The sequence below is a fragment of the Chionomys nivalis genome, chromosome 23 (genome assembly GCF_950005125.1).
Source record: "Chionomys nivalis chromosome 23, mChiNiv1.1, whole genome shotgun sequence".
NCBI classification, from domain to species: domain Eukaryota; kingdom Metazoa; phylum Chordata; class Mammalia; order Rodentia; family Cricetidae; genus Chionomys; species Chionomys nivalis.
Genome location: NC_080108.1, coordinates 13,780,886 through 13,808,173, shown reverse-complemented (window position 1 = coordinate 13,808,173; position 27,288 = coordinate 13,780,886). Strand labels below are relative to the sequence as shown.

General features: G+C 46.4%; 1 protein-coding gene across 3 annotated transcripts in view; it reads right to left on the bottom strand.

The window, feature by feature from the left end:
• Window positions 1-27,288, bottom strand: part of Crtc3 (CREB regulated transcription coactivator 3) — a 104,405-nt gene that overhangs the window by 37,023 nt on the left and 40,094 nt on the right. For all 3 annotated transcript variants that reach the window (XM_057756263.1, XM_057756262.1, XM_057756264.1), the window contains exon 3: window positions 8,701-8,820. In XM_057756263.1, the coding sequence (XP_057612246.1) occupies window positions 8,701-8,820 (120 nt within the window). The remainder of the gene's footprint in view (window positions 1-8,700; window positions 8,821-27,288) is intronic.

Sequence of the window (27,288 nt, the reverse complement as noted above, 5' to 3'; positions counted from 1 at the left end):
AGAGAGTAATTGGTTCTCGGAGAGGCCAGGGACAAAAACAGGACCAAGGAGAGTACTTCCAGGTGGGAATGAGGCATTTGAGTCCAGAATGCTTGTCTATGCAAGAAGTCAACACCACAGGGCTAGTCTTAATGATATCATATGGCTTCCTGGCCATACCCCTTGGGTTTCCAGTCACAGAAGTCAATATACTTCCTTTTTCCTCAGGAGGCTGGGGTAGGCCACCAAGTCTGAGATCAGAGTTGGCAACTTAGTGAGACCCTCTCTCAAACAAAGTAAGAACAAGAAGTCATGGGGAGATAGCTTGGTGGGAGAGCCCTTGTCTGGCATGCATGAGCCCCTGGGCTCAATCCCCAGTGCTGGGGGGTAAACTTCCTTTTTGAGTTTGTTTTTGGGAGGCTTTGTTTGTTTTTTTATTTTTTTAAAATTTATTTATTTATTTATTAAAGATTTCTGCCTCCTCCCCACCACCGCCTCCCATTTCCCTCCCCCTCCCCCAATCAAGTTCCCCTCCCTCATCAGCCCTAAGAGCAATCAGGGTTCCCTGCCCTGTGGGAAGTCCAAGGACCACCCACCTCCATCCAGGTCTAGTAAGCTGAGCATCCAAACTGCCTAGGCTCCCACAAAGCCAGTATGTGCAGTAGGATCAAAAACCCATTGCCATTGTCCTTGAGTTCTCAGTAGTCCTCATTGTCTGCTATGTTCAGCGAGTCCGGTTTTATCCCATGCTTTTTCAGACCCAGGCCAACTGGCCTTGGTGAGTTCCCGATAGAACATCCCCATTGTCTCAGTGTGTGGGTGCACCCCTCGCGGTCCTGAGTTCCTTGCTCCTGCTCTCTCTCCTTCTGTTTGTTTTTGAGGCAAGCTCTTACTAAGTAGCCTAGGCTGGCCTGGAACATATCATGTAGCCCAGGCTAGCCTCAGATTCAAAGCAATCCTTCCATTTCAGCCTCATGAGGGCTGAGATTATATGTGTATATGTGTGTGTGTGTGTGTATGCATATATGTATATATATATATGTATATGTACCTATCTTAAAAAATTCTTTTCCAAATTAAGGTGAGTTCTTGCTATTTCTAAATCAAAAGAGAACTATATTGGACTTGAAGTGGATGTAAATTCCAGGTATAAAAGCTGTTGTTTTCTAGGTTCTGTGTTGCTTATTGGGTCTAGCACATCTAAAGACCCATTCCAAAGACTCGGAAAGACAAATGGAGTATTTACTATACACACTGAGTATAGCAGGGCCGTTAGTGTTGATTTGTGAATTGCACTCAGATATTTTAAATAATATTATTCTCCTACTTAAAAAAATGAAAGCGCTGGGTGTGGTAGCACATGCACTCTGGGAAGCAGAGGCAGTCTTGTGAGTTCAAGACTAGCCTGGTGAGGGCTGGGCGGTGGTGGCACATGTCTTTAATCCCAGCACTCGGGAAAGCAGACAGATTTCTGTGAGTTCGAGGCCAGCCTGGTCTCCAAGAGCTAGTTCCATGACTGCCAGGGCTGTTACACAGAGAAAACCTGTCTCAAAAAATCAAAAGGAAAGAAAGAAAAGACTAGCTTGGAGTTCACAGTATAGTAATTTTCAGGCCAGTCAGGGCTACACAGTGAGACCTTGTCAAAAAAGAAAGAAAGAAAGAAAGAAAGAAAGAAAGAAAGAAAGAAAGAAAGAAAGAAAGAAAGAAAGAAAGAATTTAAAAAGGGGGTTGGAGAAATGGCTAAAGAGCTAAGCATGGGCAGCTCACAACTACCTGTACTTCCAGACCCAAGGGCTCCAATGTCTCCGGCCTCCTCAGGACTCTGTACTTATGCCCCCCTCCCCCATATAATTAAAACTACTGAAAAGAAATCCTCACAAACCTCCGCTCACCACTGACTCTTGCTGGAGGGTGCTCTAGCTGTGATGTCACAGCTAACTGTGTGACCCACAGTGTGGCTGCAGGGCCCTGGGCTTCTCTCGCCTCCACTACCACAAGTTTACTCTTCTGCCTCGGCCTCTGCTAGGCCAGGTCCCTCTCCTGGCCTCTGGTGATACAGCCTCCTCACAGACCTGGTTCACATCTCACCACCATCACCAAACCCACTTTTTGTCTCTTATGTCACTGATTGTATCAAATGCACACCAATACTGCTTTTGATTCCAAATCTTTATTTCTTATATTTGAGGGAGAAATAGTATAGAATATATACAAGGTATACATTATGATACCAGAAATAGGAAAATGGAAGTAATAAGCACCTACTGTGTTCCAGGTTTGTGTCAAGTAAGTTCATGCTCCTCTGTAGTCCTTGTGTGTGGGGGGGGGGGAGGAAGAGAGGGAGGGAGAGGAGGAAGGAAGGTTCTCTGTGTAGTCCTAGCTTTCCTGGAATTTGCTCTATAGATCAGGCTAACCTCAAACTCAGAGATCCATCCTCTGCCTCCCAAGTACTGGGATTAAAGGCATGCACTATCACCGCCCAGCAGCTCCCCTATAACCTTAGGAGGCAGATGACATGATTACCATTTTACAGACAAAGAGTCAGAGGCTCAGTCCTAGACGAGCCGAGAGATCCATAATCCCACAGCTGGCGTGGCAGGCTGTGGGGTCAAACCTACCACTCACTGACTACAAAGCTTCAGACTGCACCAAGCCATACTGCCTCTTGGGAAGTTGTGAACTGGCACCATGGGCCCCAGAAAAGGGGAAACATGTACTTGGGGTGTTCTTGGAAGAAGATGGAGCCTAGAGTAAAGCAAAGCACCACCTGTTGGGCTCAGGAGGAAATGGGGGTCTTAATGGAGTGGAGCCCTGAAATGATACAGGCTGGACATCTAAAGTGAATACAAAACAGGCAGTTACAGAGATGTGGCTGTTAATGGGAGCTTAAGGATTTCCTTGGCCAAGAAAAGCACCATGACTGCTAGGTTTGTCCTCCAGAAACCTGTTTTCTTTGTTTTCTCACTATCTTATTTCTTAGTCTGACTCTGAGCCAACACAATGAGACAGAGGCATATTCCAGAGACGCCTTTCTTCAACCTGCCTGGGCTCACTGTCTGTCAAGTTCAGGGTAGATCCCTGAAAGAGAGAAAACCTGAGTCTATCAGTGTCTGAGCTGGCGAAGCCTGTAAGGAGGAGACTCTGAGTTCCACAGCCTGTGCTCATCTGCCTTTCTTTCTTCTCAAAGACTTGATGAGCCTCTGCTTACAGAAATTCAGTTCATAAAGCAGATGTCTAGCATGGTTTTCAAGTACATTGCCACCCTTAAAACCATTAAGTCCCGGTTGGGCGTGGTGTCCTTTAGTCTCCCGCACTTGGGAGGCGAGGCAGAGGCAAGCAGATCTCTGTGAGTTCCAGGACAGCCAGGGATACAGAGGGAGATCCTGTCTCAAAACAAATCAAGTCCCATCACAAAGCACTGCACACAGGTAGAGTGTGTAGGGTAATAACACAGGGCCTCCGTGCTGGGGCACAAAGCACTGCACACAGGTAGAGTGTGCAGGGTAATAACACAGGGCCTCCGTGCTGGGGCACAGTGAGCTTGCATTTTAGCTGCCTAATAAGCACTTAGAACACGACAATGCAGGAAGCCCTGGCCGGCCTTCAGGTAACTAGGCTGAGGTAAAAGAAGCTAGAAGATGGGACTCTCTCCTTTCCTTCTATCTCATCCTAGAAGCTAGAAGATGGGACTCTCTCCTTTCTTTCTATCTCATCCTGCTCAGTAGACAATTAAAATCCAAGATGCACGGCCCCTGTGGATGGATTGGGCTCAGTTTCCCCCTGCTGAATGCAGGGACTCAGGGAGGGAGGTGCTGGTACGACTCTGAGCTCAGCAAGGATGGGGCTTAGCGTGGACAGTAGAGAAGCCGGGGTTCTCTGTCTAAGAGGGACACTGTTTGGGTCCTTCCCGTCGTCTAGGCTGTATCTTTATCGCTGTTCTTTTTCCCATCCCCTGATTTGTTTCCTTTTCTTTCTCTGTCCTCCCTTCCTAAGACAAGGTCTCATTCAGACTGGCCCTGAGTCCACTGTAGAGCCAGGCTATTCAGATTGGCCCTGAGTTCACTGTAGAGCCAGGCTATTCAGACTGGCCCTGAGTTCACTGTAGAGCCAGGCTATTCAGATTGGCCCTGAGTTCACTGTATGGCCAGGCTGACCTTGAGCTGCGATCATCCTCCTACCTCAGCTTCCTGGCACTGGAACTGCATTTGTAACACGCCATGTTCAGCCCAAACATGCCCCAATAAAAAGAAAACATCAGGTAGAAAAAATTTTAACTTATTAGTCCATATGTGTATGTGCATGACGGAGGCACCGAAGCCAAGGCACACTGGTCAACTAAATGGAGTAAATTCTCTCTATCCATCTTTGCATGGGCTCTGGGGGTGGAACTCAGGTTGCTAAGTATGTATGTCAAGCCTCTTTAGCTGCTGAACCACCCTGCTAGCCTTCAAGTCAAATTTGAAAAGACATGTATGAGATCTTTCTAAGTCTCTGCACACGTGAGAGGGAAGCAGGCCGTAAGCGACACTATGAAGTTAGGATTGCTCTACCTTAGAACTCGAAGGACCAGTGTCTGTCTCTCTGCCTTCTGACAGGACTGTTATGTGAGGGTTAGGTTAGGATTGCTCTACCTTAGAACTCGAAGGACTGGTGTCTCTCTGCCTTCTGACAGGACTATTAGGGAAGGGTTGGGTTTTGGAGGTCACCAGGTTTTGAAAATTCATAAAGATAGACATTTATTAACTCCAGAGTGTCTCAGAACCCTACTATGTACCATGAGACTCCAAGAGCAGGTGTGGGGTGGGGGTACAGTGTTTCTTAGACTTGACAGGCTACGACTCTCAAAGAATAATGTCCCATGTTCTAAAATTTCCATCCTGTTGTGACTAGATAAGCCAAGGCATGCTGCAGAGGGGTGGTTCCGATCAGGTTCTCAAGCATGTGATTCAGGTCTGCTCAGGCCAGGTTCTCAGCTCTGCTGGGGAGCTTTCCAAATATCGTTTTCTTCCTTCCACAACAATGCGCCTCTCTGAGAAGGGGTTTTCTAACATCTTCCCTACAGATCAGAAAACGGTCCAGAAGCTCAGCAGAATGGTGTTTGGGATAGGGCGAGTCTACCAGCACCGCGAAGCCGGGGGTGGGTGGAGTGCTAAAGCATGGACTGCTGCAAAAGCTGTATTTTCCAGGCTGGGAAGAACGGCCTTCCAGGTGCCTCTCCTTTGCCTGCAGGGGCAGGGGTTGACAGAGTCCCGCTGTGGGGATGTCCTGGCCTTGTGGCAGCCATGCATGCCTAATCTAGAAGGAGGTTCCTGGGCCTGAGCCCTATGGGCCGTGGCTGCCCACTCGGGGAGGAAGCTGGAGTATTTGCTGAACAATGCTCATTTTATCTGTGGCCATTGTAGCCCTGGACCAAACCCTTGTTAGCAGACTGCCCACCCTAAAACAATACCCATGCTAAGAAACAACTATAATAAAAGAATTCTGAATACATCTTTTTTTTTCTTCTGTTTGTTTCAACAAAGATTCAAACCATTTTCTGGCATTTAAAATGGTAAAACTTGGGGGCTAGAGAGAGGGCTCTGAGGTTCAGAGCACTGACTGATCTTTCAGAGAACCTGAGTTTGGTTTTGAGCAATGACATGGTGGCTCACAACCGCCTACAACTACACATCCAGGAAATCTCACTTCTTCCGGCTTCTATAGGCACCAGGCACATACGTGGTGCATAGACATACACACAGGCAAAACATCCATATACATAAAAGATAATTTTTAAAAACTAGACTGGTATTATAGACAAATATGAAAGGCACAGGGTAAAGTGAGTTACTTCACAGCCAACAGAATGCTGGCCAGGAAAGCAAAGAAGGCCTCAGGTGTCTCCCTCTGAATTCCAAGTAAGTTTACCACCTGAGATGTAAAATCATCCATCCTATTTCTCACTTGATGTTCGCAGTTTTTTGACGCCTCAAACATGATGCAATAGTCCATTGGTGGATACCCCTAGGCCAATGAGCTTCTCTACATCAGATGTCCAGGCCCAGAATCCAAATTAGGGGCTAGAAACAGCTCAACAACAGTCTCTGTGTATTCACTTCGGTTTTCCTTTCCCTTGAGAGATGGCTGGCTTTGCTGACTCAGAGTCAGGCCACCCTCTGGGATGCATCCCCTGAAGAGAGACAGCTTCCCTGGACATGCAGGGCAGCCCCTCTGGAACTGTCTTCAGTCCGCTCCCTTTGCCAGAGCATGACTACTCTCTCTAACTACTACCATCTGCGGTGGTCTGAACAACGGCCTCCGTAGCTCCTACGTTTGACGCCTTGGTCCCCGGGTGGTGGAACTGTTCGAAAAGGATTAGAAGTTGGGGCCTTGTTGGGGGTGTTTTTGGGGGTGGGGTTTGAGATTTCAAAAGACATTTCCAGTGAGCTCTCAGCTACTGCTCCAGCCCGTGCCTGCCAGCCTGCTTGCTGCCATGCTCCCCACCAAGATGGTCACAGACTCTAACCCTCTGAAACTCTAAGCCCCCAATAAACTCTTTAATGAGTTGCCTTAGTCATGGTGTCTTATTACAGCAACAGAAAAGTAATGAAGATACTATCTGAAGTTACTTTCCTTAATTATTATTTGTTGCTTAGCTGTCTGTCATCTCCCAGAAGACTGTAAAACTCAAGAATACAGGAATATCTCATTCATCACTTGGTCCTCAGTGCTCAAGACACTGCCTGGGCCAGGGGAGGGTCTCCACGACTATATGTTTAATGCATGGACCTACCACACCCTACTTCTGACCTAACCCTCGTCCTCAATCTCTTCCACTGCCCACTCTTTTCCTTCTTTTTACCCCTCTTTCCTTCCTCCCCTCCCGCCTTCTGCCCTCTCTCTCTCTCTCTCTCTCTCTCTCTCTCTCTCTCTCTCTCTCTCTCTCTCTCTCTCTCTTTCATGCTGAGAATTGAATCCAGGGCTTGCTTTACATAAGCCAGGTTCCCTGCCACTGAGCCACAGTAGCAGGAAGAAAACTTTTCTTGAACCCTAACCCTTGAGAATATTAGGCGAATACTCTACCCCTGAGCTATACTCTCCCGCCCATGTGTTGTTAAATCAGGCAGAAACATCTGGCCTTTTCCTAGAGAATTCCAGGCAGTTTGGACAATTGCTTGGTGTGCCGCGCCACACTCACAGGTGCTAGTTAGATAAACTGTGCCTCCCTTTTACCTTCTGCACTCCGCATGAAGCCTCCGCACATTCCAGGAAGGAATTCTCAGGGTCATCTGTCACTTTCATTTTCCCTGACAGCAGCCGTATACTAGACAAAACTAGAAGTCACTGCACCTTGTGGATCAAATTCAGTGTGTCTGGAGAGGAGCTGGGAGGACTCAGGACTCACCAGGACCACTGCCCTTGCTTCTCAATGGAGTAAAACATAAGGGGCATTGAAGGCAAGAAAAGGTGATACTTCCTCTGTGAGTCCCTGCAATAGACTAGGAGTCTTCTCTAGCACGTGGTTCTCCTCACCACCGTGTGGACTAGCCTGGGCTATATGAGTCACAGCAGTGAAATCCTAGGCAAGTTACTCTGACATCTAGCTTTCTCGTGGGAAAATGAGGGTTAAAAGAAAAAAATCAATGACCCATTGACTTCTGGGGACTAAATGACATATAAACTGCCCAGCACAGTGCCTGGCTGGGTAGGTGCTCAGTAAACAGAAGTGCCCTCCCCCACTTCCTGGTTTCTAAGCTTGTGAAGCCAACTCTACCATCACTGCCAGGAATCAGCTCTCTGCAGGGAGATTCGCCACGCCTATCTGCTCCTTCCTCAGCCTGTGCCTGTGCTGAGAAGAGCAAGTGAGAAGAGACCCTGGCATGCTCTGTCTCTCCCTCTCTCGCAGCATCCAGTTCAGCTCTGTTTGTCCCCAACCTTCAGCACCGTGGGGCACACAATGCCACCCCAGCCTGTCCCATGCCTAAGACCTACCACTTAAATCAAACTGCCAGATGAATCCACTGGCCTCTTTCTTTATTCCTTAGCAACAGAGTTTGGTATCACATCACTGTTAAAGAATTTTCCTAAATGCCGCTGGAGAGATGGCTCAGTGGTTAGGAGACTGGTTGCTCTTCCAGAGGAGCCAGGCTCAGTTCTCAGCACCCACAAGCTGGCTCACAACTGTAACTCCAGTTCCAGGATCTGATATTCTCATACAGACATACATGTAGGCAAAACACCAGTGCACATAAATTAAAAGAAAATTTTTTCCTAAATACCAAGTTTATATTTTACTTATCATTTACTGAGTTTGAAACTATATAAACAGACAATCTTATGAGATTTCTCCTTTAAATTCTAAAAGCAGGTCATCGGGTCAACAATCATACAAACATCAATTTGCCCATTTTTTTGCTAGATAGACTAAATCTCTCTAAGTTGATTCCATCAAGTCAAGCTTAACTCTGCTGGTTTCTGAAGACAATGCTGAGGACGCCTGGCATGCCTGGATTACAAGTTTATGTTCTGCTGTCTCATTCAACAGAACATTCCTGATGTTTTCATCAACACCTACCATGATCTTGCCCAATCTGGCTGCAGAAATGTTGATAGTTTTGAGCTCAGTTACTTTTACTGCTTCCTCTCAGAAGATCAGATGGAGCTACAGCAAGATAAATCCTGAGCGCTCGCTTCTCAGGCATTTCAGAACTCACACTCTCCTCAGACAGTGAAAAAGGATATTTGTCTCCCTGGCTTCTCCCCAGACCTTCGGTGAAGGGGGTGGAAGCGGTTCCGGGCTGGCCTCTCCACCAGCCCGTGGTGGCGGGTTCCACGAACGTTATCAGCTGGATGAAATGTCGGCTGCAGAGAGAAAGGAAGAACGTTTGGCCTCTAACCATGAAATTGCCACTCACCCTCAAGAGCAACTGATAAAGATGAAAAGCCGAGTTTCTAATTTTACTATTGCACACTGGTGCTTTGTGTCAAGGTAAATAACATATCACACGTGGCTCTGTTTCTACATAATCACAGACTATTTCAAAAATAGTCTTTAATGTGATAATGTGGAAGCGAGACAGATTATTCATAAAAATTGTCACAGGAAAGGGAGAACCAGGGGACTATGGTTTCAAGCTCTCTCAGTCTCTTCTTGCCTTCTGAGAGCTACAATTCTATCTTAAAATGTTTTTACTGGGCCAGCAAGACGGCTCAGTGGGTAAAGGTGCCTGCCTCACAAGCCTGAACCTGGGTTCAACCCAGACCCCACAGAGGTGAAAAGAAAGAACTGTTTCTGCCAGGTTGTCCTCTGGCCTCTACACAAGCTCCACAGAATGCACACCCATATGCATGGGCACGTACGAGTGCCTCTGCATGCACGCACGCATGCACGCACGCACGCACGCACACAAACACACACATGCAGGCATGCACGCGCACACACACACACTTAAAAATGCAATATTGAGCTGGGTGGCATACACCTATAACTCCAGAATTAGAGGGGGCAGAGGCAGAAGAATCACAAGTTCAAAGCCAACCTAGGCTACAGCGTGAAACCCTGTCTCAAACAAACAAACAAATAAATAAAAATTAAGCTCTGCTGCCCTAAAAAGTACTTAACTTTTCCTTTGCTTTTCAAGCTTACTTGTGTATAACTTTTACGTTGTTGTGTAACATTTTTTTGTTGTTGTTATTGTTGCTGTTTTTGAGACAGGGTTTCTCTGTGTAGCTTTGGAGCCTGTCCTGGAACTCACTCTGTAGACCAAACTGGCCTCAAACTCACAGAGATCTGCCTCCCTCCTGGGATTAAAGGCGTGCGCCACTACTGTCGCCTAGCTGAAAGTCAATATACTTTTGAGATCTAGTTTTTGTACTTAACGTTATTTCATAATATACAACCTTGCTATACTAATTCAAAAATCACACAGAACTTCATTTCTAACGCTCATACAGCCAGCCATCTACACTGCAGTTCAAAAACTGTGATCCGGAGACACCGCGACATCTTCCACTTGCTAACAAGTTACTCTGGCTTCCTTACCAGTGAGGTAGGAATGACAGTTTCCAGTTAGGCTTGTTAAGAATATGAAATGAGGACGGGAGGTGGTGGCGCACGCCTTTAATCCCAGTGCTTGGAGGTAGAGGCAGGTGGATCTCTGTGAGTTCCAGAACAGCCAGGACTACACAGAGCCCTGGCTTGAAAAACAAAACAACAGGAGCTAGAGAGATGGCTCAGAGGTTAAGAGCACTGGTTGCTTTTCTGGAGGACCTGGGTTCAATTCCCAGCACCCATATGGCAGTTCACAACTGTGTGTAGCTCCAGTTGCAGGGGATACAACACCGTCATACATACATACATACAGACAGACATGCAGGCAAAACACCAATGTACACAAAATAAAGATGAATAAATTATTTTAAAAAAAGAAAAGAAAAACAAAACAATAACAACAAATTTGTACTTGCCAGCAAGCCTTATGCCTGAGTTTGATCCTCCCAGGACCACACGAAGGAAAGAGAAAAACGACTCCCATGAATCTAAGCCTCTAACCACCACACACATGCCATAGCACACAGGAATAAACAAGCCAATAAATAAAGGGAATAAAATTAAGACAAAAATAAAATGAAGTGAGATCCTTTATGGGTGGACGGCCCTGTCCCAGCTGTATCTGGGCATCAGAAGGGAGGGTCGATGTGCATGGGCGACACCATATTCAAGGTCACCCTACAGATTACCCTGTGTCTTCTCCAGCACGGGAAGCCACCTTACATTGCCCTCGACAGACCCAGACCTCAGGGAGGCACCTGTTGCTCACGCTGCACCACCTCTAAGACCTAACGGGGGCCTAGAATAATGCATGAGCGGGGAGGTGAGCGGACCGAGCGACTTGAGGTGGCAGTGGTTAATGACTTAGGAGCAAACGGATGTGTATCTTGTCCAAACAAACCCTCATACCCTTTTCTTTCTGCTGTGAGAAGTAAAGCATCTTCCTTCTGCCTGGACTGCAGAAAGACACAGGAGGAGCGCTTCCATGGGTGCCCTACAGCTCCTGACTGGTAACCCAAGTGAAAAGTGGATGTCTGCTGAGTGCCCAGGATTGGGTTGGCTGTTCCTGCAGCAAACCCTTCTGCTGTGGTAGTGATGGCAGGGAGGCCTGTGCTGAGGAGAGCAGGAGGCAGAAAGCCAGAAGACTGCCCAAACCGCTGCCTAGAGGCTTCTGGGAGGGCCTCAGCTCAGCTCCGACGAGCACTCTAATGATTCAGAATCTTGAGACTCGGAGGCCTCGGTGCCCATATCTAAAGCTCTCTGGGGCACAGTGCGGAACATTCAAGTCCGATGAGCATGTTGCCAGCACAGCATGGGCAACAGAGGAGGAAAAGTCATCTGAAAGAATTTCTAACAATTCCAAGAACTCATTGTGGGAGAAACCCAAATTCAGTTGTATTTCCATGGCTTTTTGTTTGTTTGGGATAACTCAGTTTTATTCTGAAACAATAAAGGGACGGCTGGCCAAGTAACCTCAGAGTCTGGAGCCAGCGCTGGTCAAGTGGCTCCCCAGCACTGGAGAGCAGAGGGAGGGAGCGCACAGAGTTGTTGGTGGCAACCAAAACAACACCAATGGCCTGAAAGTGCAAGTTCACATCGGAGGCCAGCAAGGATCTGGCCTGCTGGCTCTGCCTCACAGGATGACCTGATTGCTGAGGCAGAGCACAGAGAAGTATGTCTGGGTAGCGACCCAAGAGATAAGAAAGATTCTGGGCCTAAGTCACCAGTCTGCAGGACGGCAGACTCGGAGTAGAGCGTGACCCAATAAACAAGATTCCACGGAGCTCCAGAGGTAGGGAGTGAGTGGGCTGAGGCTCCAGAGGTAGGGAGAGGGCTGAGGCTCCAAACACTCAGGTGGCCAGGGGATAGCTAAGGCCACTTCTTCCATTGTTTCCGCGGGCAAGCTATGAGGAAAGGGGATATCTGGATATTGGAAGCTGCTCGACCTACTGTCAGAACTAGATGTCCACAGGCAGAGAGCCTTGCTCTCGGGCTCTCCTTATCTTGTAGGATTGTAAAGGATTGTAAACTCCTGAATTTTTCTGAAAAATATACCTACAAGGGGAGGCAACCGGCCCAGCCTTGCAGGTATGAGGTGGCCGACAAGGCAGGGAGCCACATTAACACTAAGAGCAGACCCTTCCGACAGGCCTCTTCTGGCATGGCAGTACTGTTCACCTGCTCTCCCCGCCCCCGAGCCTGCAGTTCTAGACAAGCACTCTACACTGAGCTGCATTCCCAGCCCTGGTTGATTGGGGTGGGGGGGTTGTCATTTAACTTTGTGATAAGGTCTTGCTAAATTGTTGCTCTGGCTGACTTCTGAACTTGTGATGCTCTTGCCTCAGCCTCCGCAGCAGCCCAAGCTACAGGTTTACAGCACCAGGCCTCTGCAAGCTGTGGATTTCAGAGAGGATATCTAGAGCTCACAGCGCACTGTATCACACACTCAGATCCTGGGCAGGAGTCAGTCTCTCTCACACCCTGTGCGTGTGTTCCCATGCACGTGCACACAGGTTTATTACAGAAAAGGAAGAAACAATTTGCTAGGATGGGAGGTGTTCCACAGAAGGAATATCCCAGCTTTTGGTTTTTGTTTGCTTGCATGCTTTGTTTCTAAGCAGATTCTGATATAGCCCAGGCTGCCCACCTCCTTGGCTGAAGATGACTTTGACCTCCTGGGCCTCTTGCCTTCACCTCACAAGTGCTGGACGGCAGATGTGCACCACCACGGTACCAGGCAAGCACTCTGCTCTGAGCTGCATTCCCAGCCCTGGCTAGGGCTCTCGGTGTGTTTAGGTGATCACATATCGTGAAATGTATGCGACAGACATAGGTGTCCATATCACATGGCTTCTGAAAGCTACAGCTGCTGCAGCTGGTTTCGTCACCTTCCACAGATCTAGTCCAGTCTAGTGACCAGAGGAATACGCTGCCTCTACTGTAGACAGAACTGTCATCACTGACACACTTCCACTGGCTCTCGCAGGGGTATACAACATTGCTGGCCTGTCATTACATCATGGTTAATTAGAAAACTCCCCATCTTCACTGGCAAATATATGTGGATTCCTCTTTCAGTGAGCTAAAGTCTTAGAGTCAGAGAGCTGTATGTTAATTTAAAAGTATTATCGGTATGAAAGGCCTGTATGGGGCTGGTGAGACTGTGTTGGGGTTAAGAGCACTGGATGCTCTTTCAGAGAACCTGGGTTCAGTTCCCAGCACTCACATGGCAGCTGACAGAGGATCCATGCCCTCTTCTGGCCTTGGAGGGCACTGAACACATGTGCTACAAAGACAAAACACCCATACGCATAAAATAAAAATAAACAAATCTTAAATTAAGTTGGGTATAATGACACATCTTTAATCCCAGCCCTTGGGAGGCAGAGGCCTGCGTATCTCTGAGTTCAAGGCCAGCATTTCTACATAGTGAGTTCCAGGACAGGCGGGCTATATAGAAAGCCTGTTTCAAAAAAACATAATTAATAATAATAATAATAATAATAATAAATGATAAATTTTAAAAGCGCACATATGTAATAGCATATGATTTATTTATGATCAACCAAGACATACCTTATTTCTGCAGCAAACAGAAAATAAATTTTATCTTAATGTTGTTTGTTTATTTTGTTTTGTTTATTCAAGACAGGGTTTCTTTGTGTGGCATCACCGCCCAGTGCTAACCAATTGACATTCTTGCACGTAAGGAGTTTTATTAACATTTTAGAAATAAACCGTTCCTGCCTAGCATGCATGAAATCCCGAGTTTGATCTTCAACACAACCAAGACACTCAGACACATGCACACACCACGCATGCACACACATCTGAATGTTTGTATGTATAATAACCCAGTCCTGGTGGTATGCACCTGGAACTCTGGCTACTCTAGAGGCTGAGGCAGGAGTACTGCTTAAGCCCAGAAGTTTAAAGGGAGCTGTTTCAAAAGTGACAGGAGATCAAGATTTAGCCCATAAATAGATCTTTTGAAAATTCTGATTGACAATGCCCAAATCTCAGCATCTTTACAGAGCATTGGCCAATCAATATTCTCAAACAGATGCAATCTATAGAGCAGCTCTCGGTAGCTGTATAAACAGTGATGAACAGAGATCAAAGAACAGATAAAACTGCAAAAACGATAAAAAAAACCACCATTAGTGCCAGAAATGCATACTGGCCTGAAACTTCCATGTCACCCAAAATTATATCATGATTCAGTACCATTTATGCAGCAACTTCATCTATCCCAGCAGTACATAAGAAACCAAACGACATAAGCAGATGGGAGGCAGAGCGCACAGAAGGGAGCCCGAGATTCTCTTACATCACACATAGGCCGCTTTAGTCTGCAGCCGGGGAACAAAGGTAGGGGCAGGACTGCTGGTCTACCGTAGTGCAGTAGACAAATAAAGAAGGCCTACAAGAGGGCAATCCGGGTCTTCCTCCTACAGGCGGGAACTAGATCCCGAGGGATGGAGTGAGTGTTCTCAGGAAGGCAGAGATAGAAATATGGTTTTGTTAGTTAAATAGTTTGTTTTGAGACAGCCTCTCACACAGCCCAGGCTGGCCCTAAACTATGTAGTCAAGACTTCTCCCTCTACCACCTATGGGATTACAGGTGTGTGGTGGCCTGCCCAGCGGCCTGGCAACTTGGATTCTGACTCTCTGAGACTCATTCGGTGATCTCTGTACCTTATCACATTGCCTTCTTTGCTAAGTGGTCTACATACAATCAACAGCTTCTGAGATTTTAAATGGAGTTTTAGCTGATGTATGAATTCTTTATTAGGACTCTTTCTACCCAGGCATATTAGTATATGCCTAAAATCCGAGCGCTAGGGAACTGAGATGGAAGAATAATAGATTCAAAGTCAGCTTGGGTTACACAGTAAGATTCTGTTTCCAGGGGATGGGTGGATGGAGATACATATCCCTTAAGCTGTAGTTCAGTGGTAGCACACACTGTGTGTTAGTTCATTAGTTAGCCCTTGGTCCATTCATTCAATAATCAGCAACACACCACACACACACACACACACACACTGATTAAATGTTACTATGTTTGTAAATCTACTGAAGATCTGTAAGCCACGTGAAGCCTGGTAAGATACTTGACTATGCTGTAATGTATGATACACACCTATGACTTGACGTTTACCTGGGATCTCATTTGAGGCAGGTCACAAATGGCCAGCTGGCTGAAAGCCCTAGAGCTGTTTACTGGTCCAGCAGTGCTTCCTTCTCAAGACTGAAAATGCTGCTTCAACAGCCCTACAGGCCTCTCTGTCCTCAGGCCCACAGCTGCCTCCTGCTTCCCTGATAAGGGCAAGCAAGGTGACTGGAGGTGAGTTTGGCTGGAAGGTAAGACAGGCCGGGTGAGTTACTGCTGGGCTTGAGGTCACACTGAAATAGATCACTGAGCTCTACAAATGACCCCTTAGTTAGCGCATCATAGTGAAGTGCTTTAGCTTGTTTCTTCAGTTTCTGGTAGATCTGTGAAGACTGGCCACTTCAGCCGAGGAAGAGTAGGGGTTAAGGCAAGCCCTACGACCAGGGTTTATTTATACTTGGGCTGGAACTCTCTTTCAGAAGGGCGTGTATAGTAAGAACTGTGTCTCTCTTGAGGACCCAACAGGAGATTGTTCCAGCCACCTCCAGAAGCTCTTTTGGTTCTTACGATGTCTTCATGAGAGTCCCTATTCTTGCAATAAAACATCACGACTATTGCAACTTGGGAGGAAAGGGCTTATTTTGGCTTACACATGCTGGGTGACCGCAGTCCACCGAGGGAGTCAAGGCAGGTTGATGCAACAAGAAATAAAGACTGGGGTACAGTGGCACTCAGACAGCCAAGGCAGTAAGTGAGTTTCAGGCCAGCAGGGGATACACAGCAAGACCCTGGCTCAAAAGAGAAAACAAGGTACAAAGGCACAACAAAGAACAACACGCAAGGCATGCTCAGAGTGTCAGGTCCTGCACTAAGCTGGGGCAGTCTTTAAAGATTAGGAGGAAAAGGGCAGCCAGGTCTCTGGCAGGGCTCCTCAGGCCTAAAGAGGAGAGACAGATGATACCCTGGCGGAACAGACTGGAGACTGAGTTCTAACCCTGCCTGCCATGTAGTGGGTGCCAGCATGTTTGGTTAATTATCTAATGTTTCTAACAACTCAGGTTCCAGAGCAGAGTGTGTCCCCCAAGGGATTCACGGCATGAATATAGTTCTGTTCCCACTTAGCGTTTTATTTGTGTGTGTGTTTAACAGGAAAGTGTCATATGCAGACAACATATAAACAAACAATACGCCCAAACTGGTGACACAACACTCTTTATATCATTAGCACAAGTGATCAAAAAGTTTAAATGGCAAGATGCTGGTTGTTAATTATTAAAAGTGGTAATAGTTCATTATTTTATTCTTCCTACTTTTGTGTACAGCTAAAAATTTCCGTAATAAAACAAAGAATTTCAACTTCAAATCCTCGGGGGTGGAGGTGGCCACGGAAAACGCAGGCTCTGAGCCGTCTGATGGCATTTTACTCTGTTTCCAGGTCAGGCTGCTCTGGCTCCCGGAGAAGAAGTTTCAAACTGCCTGGAGTGATGTGTTTGGTGGTGAGCAAGACTGTTTGCTCGGTGTAACTCCTCTAAACTTTGAGAGTGACTAGAGCCCTTGGTATAGGGAATCTAGGTCTGCCCGCTCACCTCCAGGCAGCTCATTTGCTTCTCTCGACACAGAAAGAACTGGAAAGGGAAGAAATGGTTTGGGCTTTGGTTTGGTTGGGTGTTTTCTAGGTTGTCCTCAAACTGAACAGCCTCCAGCCTCAGGCTCTCAAGTACCAGGGCTACAGGTATGTGCCATCACACCAAGTGGAGAACTGCTCTGTTGTAGGTCAGAGAGTCCTCAGACAGAACTGGTTTTTGATGAACCTAGGCTTGAGCAGGAGCCAGACCTAGAAACGGGCTCACCAGGAGGGCAAATGCCCAGAGAATTGCCAAAGGCACCCTCTGGGTGTCAGGATCAGAGGAAGAGATCAAAGCACCTGGCACAGGGAATGGGTAGAGGAGACAGTCATGGGGTGCTGCTCTGCTCCCCTCCTTACGGTCCTACTGCATTCTGACTCACACCAGATTCACCACGGTGATTACAGTCAGTGAGACACATCACTGAGTTTCGAGAGATCTAGAATTTAGATTAAAAGGGAAAAAAAAAAAAAAAACAACCCAAAACCTAAGAGGGGAATGGACTAGATGAGACAAGAAAGACAAAGTCTGGACGATTCTAACTGTGGCAAGCCTAACAGTGCAGGCCTGTGATGTCAGCTGCTCAGGAGGCTGGAGCAGGGAATCAAAAGTTCAAGGCCTGCCTAAGCTACAGAGTGAGTTCAAAGCCTGCCAGGGCAACTTAGTGAAACCTTGTCTCAACTTAAAAAGTGCAAAACGGATGGGAAGACACTTCCGTGGCAGAATACTTGTCTAGTTCGTACAAGGTCCCAAGTTAACGGCAAGCAGACAGAGGGGGGAGAAACCTGTAAGATATTGAGACTAGTAATGAGTACATACAGTTGGCTAACGAAGCAAGCTCCCCTCACCCCGACAGAGTATGTATATCTTTATGCTTTGTTTTTCTTTCTTATCTACTGCTATTTTATTTTATTAGTGACATCTTTTTAAAAACATGTATTTATTTCTATGTATACAGACACAGACACACTCTACAGTATGAGTGTGGCAGTCAGGAGACAACTTGCGAGAGCAGGGTTTCTCCTTCTACTACGTGGGTTCTTGGGATGGAACTCGGAAGTCAAACTTGGCAGCAAGCACCTTTACCCACTGTGCCATCGCACTGGCCCATTACTGATGTCTTTAAAGAACAAAATAAGAATACTTAGCTGTTTAGCAGAGCAATTGTCTAGTACGCCGGGTTTGATCCCCAGCACTAGAATAAACAAACAAATAAACAAATAAATAAAGGACAAAGCAAGTATTTAATTTCACAAAAGAAGTATTAAAGTAAGCCAGGCGGTGGTGGAGCACACCTTTAATCCCAGCACTCAGGAGACAGAGGGCAGGCGGATCTCTGTGAGTTCGAGACCAGCCTGGTCTACAAGAGCTAGTTCCAGGATAGGCACCAAAAACTACAGAGAAACCCTGTCTCGAAAATAAAAAAAAAAAGAAAGAAAGAAAGAAAGAAAGAAAGAAAGAAAGAAAGGGAAAGAAAGAAAGAAAGAAAGAAAGAAAAAAGAAAAGTATTAAAGTATAAGAAAAAGTGTGTCTGGAAAGAATAAAAGAATCTGGAACATTTAGTTAGATAGAACACATGGTAATTCTAAATAAAGATACCGGGTTAAAAACCCGCAACCCTTACATCCTGTTTTTGGTTTAAAAGAGCAGAGGGTACTAGCCTCATCTGGCTTCTTGCTCATGATGAGACACAGTGTTCTGGTCTTCAGGATTCACCAAGTCACAAGAGCTTTCGGGTCAGCCAAGCCAAGCACACAGCATCCTTATCCCTGGTCCCACTGGACACGGAACAACCACATTCTAGGGGTGCAGTCCTTTGTCATGCAGCATCCTTATTCCTGGTCCCCCTGGACGCGGAACACACCACATTCTTGGGGTGCAGTCCTTTGCTATGCAGCATGTGTCTGGTATGTTCTCTTTCAGGCCGAGCTACAGCATCCCCAAAACAGTCACCATCTCTTGAGGGCATCTGCCCAGATGAGATGTTGTCCCTGAGGAACCAAGCCACCCAAACTGAAGAATAGGTCTGCAGAACCAGATTCTTTTGGGGTGGTTGGTTTCTATTTTGATTTAAATTTTTTTTCTTCCTTCTTTCCTCCCTCACCCCTCACCGAATTTTCAATCAAAACTGGATCTGGTCCAGTGGTGGTGGCGCACGCCTTTAATCCCAGCACTCAGGAAGCAGAGGCAGAAGGATCTCTGTGAGTTCGAGGCCAGCCTGGACTACATAGTGAGTTCCAGGACAGCTTGGACTGTTACACAGAGAAACCCTGTCTCGAAAAACAAACAAACAAACAAAAACAAAACAATAAAAACTGGATCTGGTTGCTTACTTATAGCTGAATTAAATTGGTTTCAAATTCTTTTGTCAAACAGACAAACTTGCAGAACCCATATGGGGTCTTCCTACCTGCAAGCTCTTACTTCTGCCTAGACATGGGGGGAAACATCATTTCAACTGAGCTGGCGAGAGCCTTTCTTTGAATAGTGTGTATCATGGACTTGGGCAGCAGCCTCGGCTTCTCTGTTACCAACAGTCTTAGCAAGCTCTCTCCCAGTGAGACTCTCTCAAGTGAGAGTCATAATCAGTGGGAAATATAAGAACTAGACATGAAAAATAAAACATGCTAAATCCATGCAATCACACTAAAAATAAAACACGCTAAATCCATGCAATCGTTTCACCCTTCGCTCTGACACCAGAATGCAATAATGGATGCGAGAACCCTTTTCACCCCTTCGATTTTCTGTGTCTTTACTTCTGCTTAATTTAGGGAAATACTTGAGGTTTTGCCATTTCTGGGAATCATTTATAATAGTGACGGGGTGACAAAGTTGAAAGATTAACAGCTGCTGGTTTGCTGCTGGTGTGCATCACAGCTGGGATGTGGGGAGCCAGGGTGAGTGTCAGCTCCATCAAGATACTTCTCTTCCTTCTCTGGGGCTCTAAGCCAGCCTTAGAGCCCAGAGTTAATAAGACCGGCTGTGGCAGACTGAAGCCCTCTTCTTTGACCCAGGGATCCAGGAATGCTTCCCCAAGCCTGCTGGTCCCCAGTCAGCGAGAGTCAAATAAAGGCAAAGTTCTCTCAGACAAAAAGCCAGAGTCTGATTCTTAGGCGCTCAACAGACAAACCAGGGACACTTATTAGAGACAGGTGTAGCTAAGAAAATCCGCACCCTGGGGCTGAGAATAGAGCTCAGGTAGTAAATGCTTACCTAGCATGTACAAAGTCCTGGGCTCCACACCCAGTGCCCTATAAAACAGGGCAGGCTGGTCACACACTTGTATTCCCAACACACAAAAAGTATGAGGAAGAGAATCAGAAGTTCAAGGTCAACGTCAACTCGCAGGGAATTCAAGGCCAGCCTGAGCTATACAACCTGCCTCGAAAAGAAAATTCGTCTTGTTGGAATTATTTTTTTTAAAAACAATAAACTATTTTTATCAAGTTATTTTAGTATTTATTTGCATTCTCAACAAGTAAAAAATACAAAGATGGAGAATGCTGAGAAAACCTCCAATCCCAGTTCCACTTCTTGCTTCCCAATACAGACCCAGGATAATAGCTTCATGAGTCCTTCAAATAATGCTACGTGTGCACAGCAAGTAGGAATGGATGCTACTTCTATTCCTCTCTTTGAACACACATAGTAACATATATAACATATATGTTATAGCTTGCTTGCTACTTATTTATTCAAGTGTGTGTACATATAGGTCCAGGACAGAGGTCCACACTGGTACTTTAGAGCCATTCACTCTCTTCTTTTTTTGAGAGAATCTTCCACTGGTCTGGAACATGCCAAGTAGGCTGAGCTCAGTGACCCGACTCCTTGGGGCTGGGACCACATGCACACATACCACACCTAGCTCTCATGAGGGCTCTGGGGAGCCCAGGCCCTTGCGGGTACAGCAAGAACTTAACTAACTGAGGGATCCCAATCTCTTTTATTTTTCAATTTATTTTTTTCAGTACGAGGAACTGAACTTGTGGTCCTATTCGTGCTGGGCAAGAAGCATACTACTGACCAACATTCTCAGTCTTTACATCTTGCCTTTTAACTTTATTTTTGTGCGAGGGTAGGAGGGGTAGTGTGTGGAGGTCAGAGGACAGCTCTGGGGAGTCAGAGCTCTCCTTCCACTACGTGTTTTCTGGGGACTGAACTCAAATCGCTAGGCTTGGCCGCCGTCACTCTCACCGTTGAGGTATCTGGCTGGTGCCTGCTTCTTAAACCCACTCTTTCACTAAGTTTCTAAAGCTGATTCCAATTTCTTAGATGGTTTTGTTTACTGCTGCTGCTTCCTCCTTTCTTTATTCTCGGCAATCCTTCTGCTTCCACCTCCAGCGTGCGGCTGCAACACTAGCTCTCTGTTATCTCTCCTCCACGCGCCCATACTTTCTTCCAGACACATCACGTTGGCCGACTTCTCTAAGCTCCGCTACTCTAGACAGCAACAGGATCACAACCCTCTTCTTCCTCTGCTCACTGGTTCTTCCCGTCAACGCGTGAGCACAGCCAAGTCTTTCACTTGCTGAGTTGCGGGGAGGGGACAGGAACAGAATGATGCACCACCTTCCCTTCATCCTGCATCTCTTCTAAGCAGCAAGCTCCCTGCTCAGCTCTCGGTTCCCGACCTTCTCTTCTCCACTGAGATCCCCATGGCACCCACAGCTCCACAGCCTTTCCTCGCCGCTAAGTCCAGATGGACTGCTGCAGCTCCTAAGCTACTGGCATCCTAAAAGCATCTGAAACTGGAGTTATTCTGTTTTGAAACCTGCTGTTCCACGACCGTACTCTCCTGTTTTTCTGCCTCCACAGAATTCTGAACCCACAAACCATCCTTTAAATGCTGAGCTTCCCTGGGGTCAGTCACACAGCTGCACCTGCAGCCCACGTCTCTCCAGGCTACAGACTGTAGCTAACAGCCCCCTGGACAGGTGCTGAGGGCTTCAGGGGATGTTTCCCACTGCACACATTGACAAGTCACTCTGCCTCCGCCCTCTCACACCAGCCAGGACCTGTAAACTCTGCACCTCAGGGAACAGCCCTATCTGGCTGCCTAACCCACAACATCTGAAACCTTCCTTGAGTACACTGACCTCAGCGTCTTCCGCCCCACCCTGCTCCTTAATTCTCCATCCATTTATTCTTCCCAAGAAATCTGAAACAGCCTTGGGGTTTGGTGTTTTATTTTTGATTGTTTTGAGACAAGTCTCATTGTACAGCCCAGACTGCCCCAAACTCACCTGATCCACAGGTGTGTGCCACCATGCCGAGCTATACCTGGTTTTGGTCTCTATTATTGTTTCCTCCTACCTTGTTCCCACACCGCAGTCAGAGTGAGCCCCTAAAGCATGAATCTACTGGCACCGCTTAGCAGTGCAAAGGTTACTGACAGCACATTGTAGAAACCGCTTCTATCTTAGTTACTTTTCTTTTGCTATGCTAAGGCACTGTAACCAAGGCAACTTAAGAAAAGAGGGTTTATTTGGGGGCTTAAAGTTTCAGAGGATGAGTCCAGGACCATCTTGGAAAGGATCATGGCCGCAGGCAGACAGGCATGGTGCTGGAGCAGCAGCTAAGAGTACATTCAGATCCACAATCATAAGGCAGAGTTTTTGAAACCTCAAAGTCTTTCCTATTAGCACACCTCCTTATACAAAGTCACACCTTCGCTTCCTTCCCAGTTTCAAAACAGCGGACCACACATTCAAATGTATGAGCCTATGGTGGTCATTCCCATTCAAACCATGGCAACCCCAAAGGAGCCAATTTAAAAATCATCTTGAGAACAAACATTCAAGAATAGCCTAGAAAGAAAAATAACTGAAAAGCCACATGAAAGCGGATTAATATTTTAAAATGTAATATAAACTTAAAATAATTAGTCAAAACAGAGTGGCACTGGCACAAGGACAGACACCAACAAAAGGAAGCTAGCAGATGGCACATGCCTGGAACTCAAGCACCGTAACAACTGCACTGTAGTCCCAGTCCCCAAATTTCTGTTCATTAAAAAAAAAAATTACATGAAAAATCCCATCATAAAGTCTAATAAGAAATGGTAAGCTGTGAAAATATGCATGACTCAAATCACAGAAAAATGGTCACATTTTCTAACATATAACAACCAATCATCAAAATTAAGAGCAAAAGTTATAAATTTTGTAAAGATAATACAAATGGCTCAAAAACACAGGAAAAACGCACACTTCATATATAAGAGAAATGCAAATTAAAACTATATAGAAAGCCAGCTAAGCGGTGGTGGCGCACACCTTTAATACTAGCACTTAGGAAGCAGAGGCAGGAGGGTTTCTGTAAATTCAAGGCCAGCCTGGTCTACAAAGCTCGTTCCAGAACAGTCAGGGCACACAGAGAAAACATGCCTCGAAAAACAAAAACAAAACAGAAAACCTACATAGAGGATTTGGAGAGAGAGCTCAGTTAGTGGAGCACAAGGAATTTGGTCCCTATTACCGATGTAGGATACTAGCATGGTGGCATGCACCTGGAGTCCCACCTCTGGAGGCAATGACAGATGAATCCCTAAAATTTGCTGGCCATCTAGCCTAGGTCCAGAGAGAGCATGTCGCAAAACCAAACAGGCAACAAAGAAAACCAAAACCCCCACGGGGCTGGGAAGACGGCTTAGTGAGTAAAGTGTCTGCCATTCAAGCACAGAGACTGGAGCTGCATCCCCTCCTCCAGGGAGAGGAGAAACAGACACAGGAGAGCCCCAGAATCTTGTAGGCCTGGCCCGTGCAGCTGCAAATAACTACAGGTCCCTGCCTCAAACAAGGTAGAAGGCACGCACTGACACCCAAGGTTGTCCCCTGACCCTCATAACTGCTCCACAGAACACACGTGTGCACCTGTACTCACACACAGACACATATGCACACACACGCACGCACACACACACACATGCTTCAAAGGGGGGGGAGGGAATTTAAAGGTAAGGTTGATGGCTCCTGGAAAACAACACCTAACACTGACCTTAGGCTTCCGTGTGACTGTGAACCTGCACACGCATAAGCATGCACACACATACATGCACGTGTAAACACCCTCCCCCCCACACAGACATTTATAAGCTTACAAAGGATTAACATTGATCACAAGGTTTGTCAAAACCTTGGGGAGGATATGGGTAACAGAACGGACATGGCATAAACTGGTACACCTTCCAGGAGAATGAACTACGGTACACGGTAAACCCACACTGCTCCATCAATTCTCTTCTAGAAACTGTCCTTACAGCTATACCTGTATGTATATGAAACCGCATGTGTATAACAAGAATAAACTGTGGTATGTTCATCTAGTAGGAGGCTGTTATTTTGCTCTGTTTTAAAGAGGGGCTGAGGAAATGGCTCCAATGGCCAAGTGTTTGTCACTCGAGCAAAGAACCTGAGTTTGGACCCCCAGTACCTGCATTAACAACCAGGCACGATGGCATGTGCCTGGAACCCTAGCAGTGGGGAGGAAGAGACACAGGGAGACCTAGGGTCACTAGACAGCTGGTCTCAGTGAATCGGTGAGCTCTGTCTCAAAAAAAATAAGGTGGGTTATGTTCATCAGGTAAAGCACTGGCTGCACAAGAAAGTATAAAGAACTGAGTCCTATGTGAAACGGACATGGAATCAAGCAACTGTGATCCCAGCGTTCCTACAGTAACGTGGGAGATGGACACGGAAGCATCCCTGGGAGCACATGCAACAGTGACCAGGAGCCCTGTCTCCATGAAAGGCGAAGACTGACACCCAAGTTCTCCTCTGACTTCCATATATGCTTGGCAGCACATGAGTACCTGCATGCTAACATGAGCACACACATATGCACAGACCATACATACACATGCACACAGCAAATACACTTTTAAGAATGGTATAGAGAAAGCTGGATGGTGGTGGTGCACGCCTTTAATCCCAGCACTTAGGAGGCAGAGGCAGGCCGATCTCTGTGAGTCTGAGGTCAGCCTGGTCTACAAGAGCTAGTTCCAGGACAGCCAGGGCTACATAGAGAAACCTTGTCTCAAATAAAAACAAACAAACAAACAAAAAGATATAAAGAAATCCTTGAGATATACTAAGTGGAAAAAAGCCAGGTCCAGAAATGCAGGTAAGAGAGTCAGAGGAGCATTGGTGATGTGTATGTAAATGGCCCCTAAAGGAATAAGAAAACGTGAAAACACTGGCTGCTGGTGGGAAGGGAACTAGGAGTTACTGCAGAGACGAAGGGGTACTCGGGCTGCACACCCTTTCATTTGCCCTTCATTCTGGACTATGTGAATATGTATTCATATACCTGAAAAACATGTATAATATACCTGAAAAACATGTAAGTAAAATTAAACTCAAAGGCTATATTCTATACCTACAGTAATACACAGCTACAAAGACAGACTAAGAAACGTCAGCCACACCAGCGGACTAAAAGAGGAAGAAAACTTGGGAAAAATTCATGTAAGAAATAAATGGCGGTGGGCTGGAGAGATGGTTCAGCAGTGAAGAGAGCACACTGCTTGTGCAGAGGAACTGAGTCCCGTTCCCAGCACCCCATGGTGGCTCACACCCACCCATAACTCCAGCTCTAGAACACCTGGGCTCATGTGCGCGTACTCACACACAGGCACACACACATATAATTAAACATAAAATCAATCTTTTAGAAAAACAAATGAACCAGTTATGGACTGACATGATTGCTTAGCCAGTACAAATGCTTGCTGTGCTGGGAACCTGGGTTTGACCCCCAGGACCAAGTACTGAAAGCTGCCCTTTGACCTTCACAGGCATGCACGCCCATGCTCACAGATACACATTAGATATACACAAACAAGATAAAAATACTCAGTGGGTATGGCAGCACCATGTCTGTAATCCCAGCACTCGGGAGGCCAAGGGAGAGACTCTAACTCGTGGTAAGCAAATCCCAAAACAGCAATAGTATTAGGATAGCATACGGATGTTCAAAACAGGGAAGGAGGAGTCTGAGAGCGAAGTCTATTCTAAGTGTACTAGAGATTAAACCCAGCATTACAAAATACCAATGTCTTGAATATACAGAGCAGAAAACTCCCAGACACATTCTGAATGGAGAGATTGTTTGGAATATACATAGAAGACTGTGGTAAACAAGGCAAAGGAGGCCCCAACAGTCCCCACCTCCCAGTCTTCATGCCTGGGCATATTCCTCAGCCCTTAACTGCGGGCAGGGCCTGCAACAGGCCTCTACTAACAGTATACAGCCAGGGTGAGAGGACATCATCCCAGGGAGCACTCCCGTTTCACCAGCAGAAGCACTAGCAAGCCTTTCTCTCCCCGGCTTGATGGAGTAAGCTGCTGTGCAGCAAATGGACACTGGAGAAGTCCACATGGCACGCAGTGGCCTCGAGGAGCTCAGAGGAACTGCTGCCCCAAATGGATGCTGTAGTACTCTAACCATGAAGTAAATCGGCTACCCTGAGAGAAGACAATCCCCAGCGAGTCTGATGAGAACAAGCCCTGCCCCCATAACTGGATGAACCTGGCGAGCCAGGTAAGCCATGTCTGGGATTCACTACAGAAACTGCCAGGTGATAAAATGTGTGCTGTTTTAACATTTAAGGCAACTTGAAATGACAGACAACTAACATACCAAAAGCCAATCTGCTTAACACACAGAGTGTTCATATATGCTAATAAAAGATAAAGTAGCCGGGCGGTGGTGGTGCACGCCTTTAATCCCAGCACTTGGGAGGCAGAGGCAGGCGGATCTCTGTGAGTTCGAGACCAGCCTGGTCTACAAGAGCTAGTTCCAGGACAGGCTCCAAAACCACAGAGAAACCCTGTCTCAAAAAAACAAAAAAAAATAAAAATAAATAAAATAAAATAAAAGATAAAGTACTCAGAACCACACGTGACCACAGAAAGGTAAGTGCTCAGCCTGAATTACATGCTACACTTCCAGGATTTTAGAAAGCTAGGGACAGCCGGGCGGTTGTCTTTACAAAGGGCGCACACCTTTAATCCCAGCACTCGGGAGGCAGAGGCAGGTGGATCTCTGTGAGTTCAAGGCCAGCCTGGTCTATAAGAGCTAGTTCCAGGACAGGCTCCAAAGCTACAGAGAAACCCTGTCTCAAAAAACCAAAAAGAAAGAAAGAAAAAAAGAAAGAAAGGAAGGAAGGAAGGAAGCAAGCAAGCAAGCAGGGGCTCCTTCATTTTTATTTGTTGAATGAATTAATTTCACTCATAGAAAGAGCTGTGTTGATTAAACAAGGAGAGATGGCCTTCGATTTTTGCCTGCTACATTCTTGGCAAAGATGATGACAGATATGACTTAAACAAGCATTTCCCCAAAGAGGATACAAATGGCAGGAACCGTATGAGGAGATGTTTCATGCCTAATGATATGAGAGGCACGAAGTCATAATGAGGTGCCCCTTCACACCTGTTGGGGTGACTACCCTAAAAACAAAGACTGTCTAAGCTCACAAACAAATCACAGAAGGCTGAGCTGAAACAAACTCTTCCTCCCCGTAGCTGCTTTAC